The following is a 2,467-nucleotide window of genomic DNA, read 5'->3' as shown; positions in this document are numbered from 1 at the left end:
ACTGCGACCTTAACACAGCGCCTTAACCACTCGGCCAAGTTGCCAATTACTTAATTGTTGAGGGATTTCGGTCCCTAAGCTGGTCCATGTGCCAGAGTCCAGAAGGCGTGCGGCCCACTGGGGCAGGGCTTCCAGGACCGGAAAGCACGATCCACTGCTACAGTGGCTAGACTAACCGTTAGCGACAAAGTAAACACACATCAGGAACGCAGTTTTCATGAAATCCCTAAATTCGACTTGAATACCAAGTAGCTACAGCTCTGGTCCATTGATGTGCTATTCCGACATGACCTTGCTTCTGCAAATGGCATCACATTGCTTTGATGTTTCGAGCTAGGTGCAGACAGTATTGCGATCAGCAGTTCTGCCCAGACATACGGGAGCTAAATAGCTTGAATGGCAAAGGCGTCGAGATATCTCCATAGAACTTCCACTGCGACTTGTAGTCCTTTGACAGCTCCTTCTCCAGCAACAGCGCTCGAAGCATCTCGATCGGCATTGTGTTCGCCTTTAGGACGCGATCATGAAACTCTTTCTCTGTGTACTTCTTGCTCCCAAGGACCTCGGACCTCAGCGCGTAGAGCTGGAGCGCGCCTAGGAAGTATCCCGCCTGGTAGAGTGGACTGTAATCTCCATTGAGAGAGCGCCGCACCTCACCCTCTGCTGTCGCGCGCTCGTGTCCTACCATATCGACAAGCAAGTCCACGCACTCCTGTGGCGTTAGTTGACCGAGATGGAACTTTAATGAGAACAGGATTCGCGCACAGCGGTGCATCCTCCAAAAGAGCGTGCCAACACGATCTTCGGGCGAGCTGAAGAAGTCACCCCGATCCCAGAAGATCAGCTCCCAGTACATGGCCCACCCTTCGACGTAAAACGGCGTGGTGAACAAGTTTCGGTACTTCCGGTTTCTCGTAGCCACATATCCTTGCAGATGATGGCCGGGAATCATCTCGTGAAACGCGGTCGCCTTGGACAGATGTCTGCCATTCCCTCGCATACTCATGAGTTTGTCTTCGTGCTCCATGGTATCTGTCGGGTAAGAGACAATGATCCAACGCCCGCCGAGAAAAAATGGATTGACCTTTTGCCATTCGGGTGACATCATGTCCATGCGGATGAGCTTCTCTGCCAAAGGAGGGACGGTGATCAGATCGTGTTTCTTGACGTATTCCACTCCACCATCGACGAGTTCTTTGACCAACTCCGGCATCTTCCCCGGCTCTGGATAGATGTTCCGTACATGCTCAAGGGCTTCTCTCCAGTCGTCGCCAAATCCCAGCTCGTGGGAGGCCTTCTTCATCTCTTTCTCACACCATGCGTACTTCTTTTTAGCAATCACAAGAAGTTCCTCCGGGGTATACGGGATGCACTCTGCCTCCAGGTCCACCAAGAGGCCATCTCTGCCAATAGGCTCTCCTACAATCTCATCCTTGGCATCAGGCTTCATTCCAGCAAGCTTGAACTGTATCACCGGTACCAGTGCCTGCAACGCCTCGTCCAGCTTCTTGTACGGTGCGGCCACCCACCAATCAAACAAGGGGTTATAGCCTTTGAAAAAAGAACAGAGCTCGTCCAAATGAGTTCGTAAGCTGCCAATTGTCCTTACGGCGCGGAATGCGGCTGTCTTGTCTACGGAAAGACTCCCAGCTTCAATTTTCGACTGGGTTTGGGTGATGATTTTGGTTGCCTCGTGTACAAGTTGAGCGATGCGTTTCGGCTCAAGCACCTCGAGCTTTACCTCGCGACGGGCTTCCCATAGTTCGACGAGGGGAGGCGCAAATGGTAGTAGAGGCTCCATCTTCTTATCTCGGGCCTCGTCCAGTTCCAGTCGGCGGCGGCTTCTCTCAAGGTAGCCCTTCAGGAGCAAGTAGTCCACACGGTCCTCCTGGCCGTAACTGTTGAACGGACATCCCTCGAGATTCTCGAGCTCGTCAGAGTAGAGCGTATATAGCTCGTTGTAGCGACGAGGAGAAAATTCAAGCGTCCAGAACTTCTTCAACTCTTTCTCGTCTTCGCGAACCCTTGCCACACGATCCGACATGCTCTCGTCCTCCACAAGTTGCTGGAAAGGGTTCTCAATAGCAAGACTCAGCCCTTCTGCTTCGGACATGTCGACATTATCCCAGCTCCCTTCGAAGATAACACTACTGGACTGAGCCACATCCGAACTCATCTGTGGTAAGGCTTGCGACAAGCCCATTTCCGGAGATTGGTCTCTTGATGATGATACCAGCAGGGGGTCGAGGGCGGTCAGTCCAGGCGGCGCCATGGTTTCGTGAGTTCCTCTTACCGTGAGGTAAAACTCGACGTGCCCTCGATGATCTCGTTCTCCAACCGCCTCGAATGAGCATAAAATGAACAACTCAATTGATAAGTCTCAAGCACGGGATGATAGGGGATTCCAATATCACGATGAGGACCTGCATCCCTGACCTGGTGAATAGGAAGTTGTCGGAAGTCACCG

The 2,467-nt window shown here is 52.4% G+C and overlaps 1 protein-coding gene across 1 annotated transcript; it reads right to left on the bottom strand.

Annotated features, from left to right (window-relative positions):
- Nucleotides 1-355: 355 nt before the first annotated feature.
- Nucleotides 356-2,203, bottom strand: UCRPA7_1117 (putative x-pro dipeptidyl- protein; the record flags this gene model as incomplete). The annotated part of the gene is made up of 1 exon (XM_007913704.1): nt 356-2,203. One exon carries the CDS (start codon nt 2,201-2,203, stop codon nt 356-358), a length of 1,848 nt encoding a protein of 615 aa, XP_007911895.1.
- Between the last annotated feature and the right edge of the window lie 264 nt (nt 2,204-2,467).

This window comes from Phaeoacremonium minimum, assembly GCF_000392275.1.
Source record: "Phaeoacremonium minimum UCRPA7 unplaced genomic scaffold PA7_03_scaffold_62, whole genome shotgun sequence".
Classification (NCBI taxonomy): Eukaryota; Fungi; Ascomycota; class Sordariomycetes; order Togniniales; family Togniniaceae; genus Phaeoacremonium; species Phaeoacremonium minimum.
This window is presented reverse-complemented; position numbering and strand designations above follow the sequence as displayed.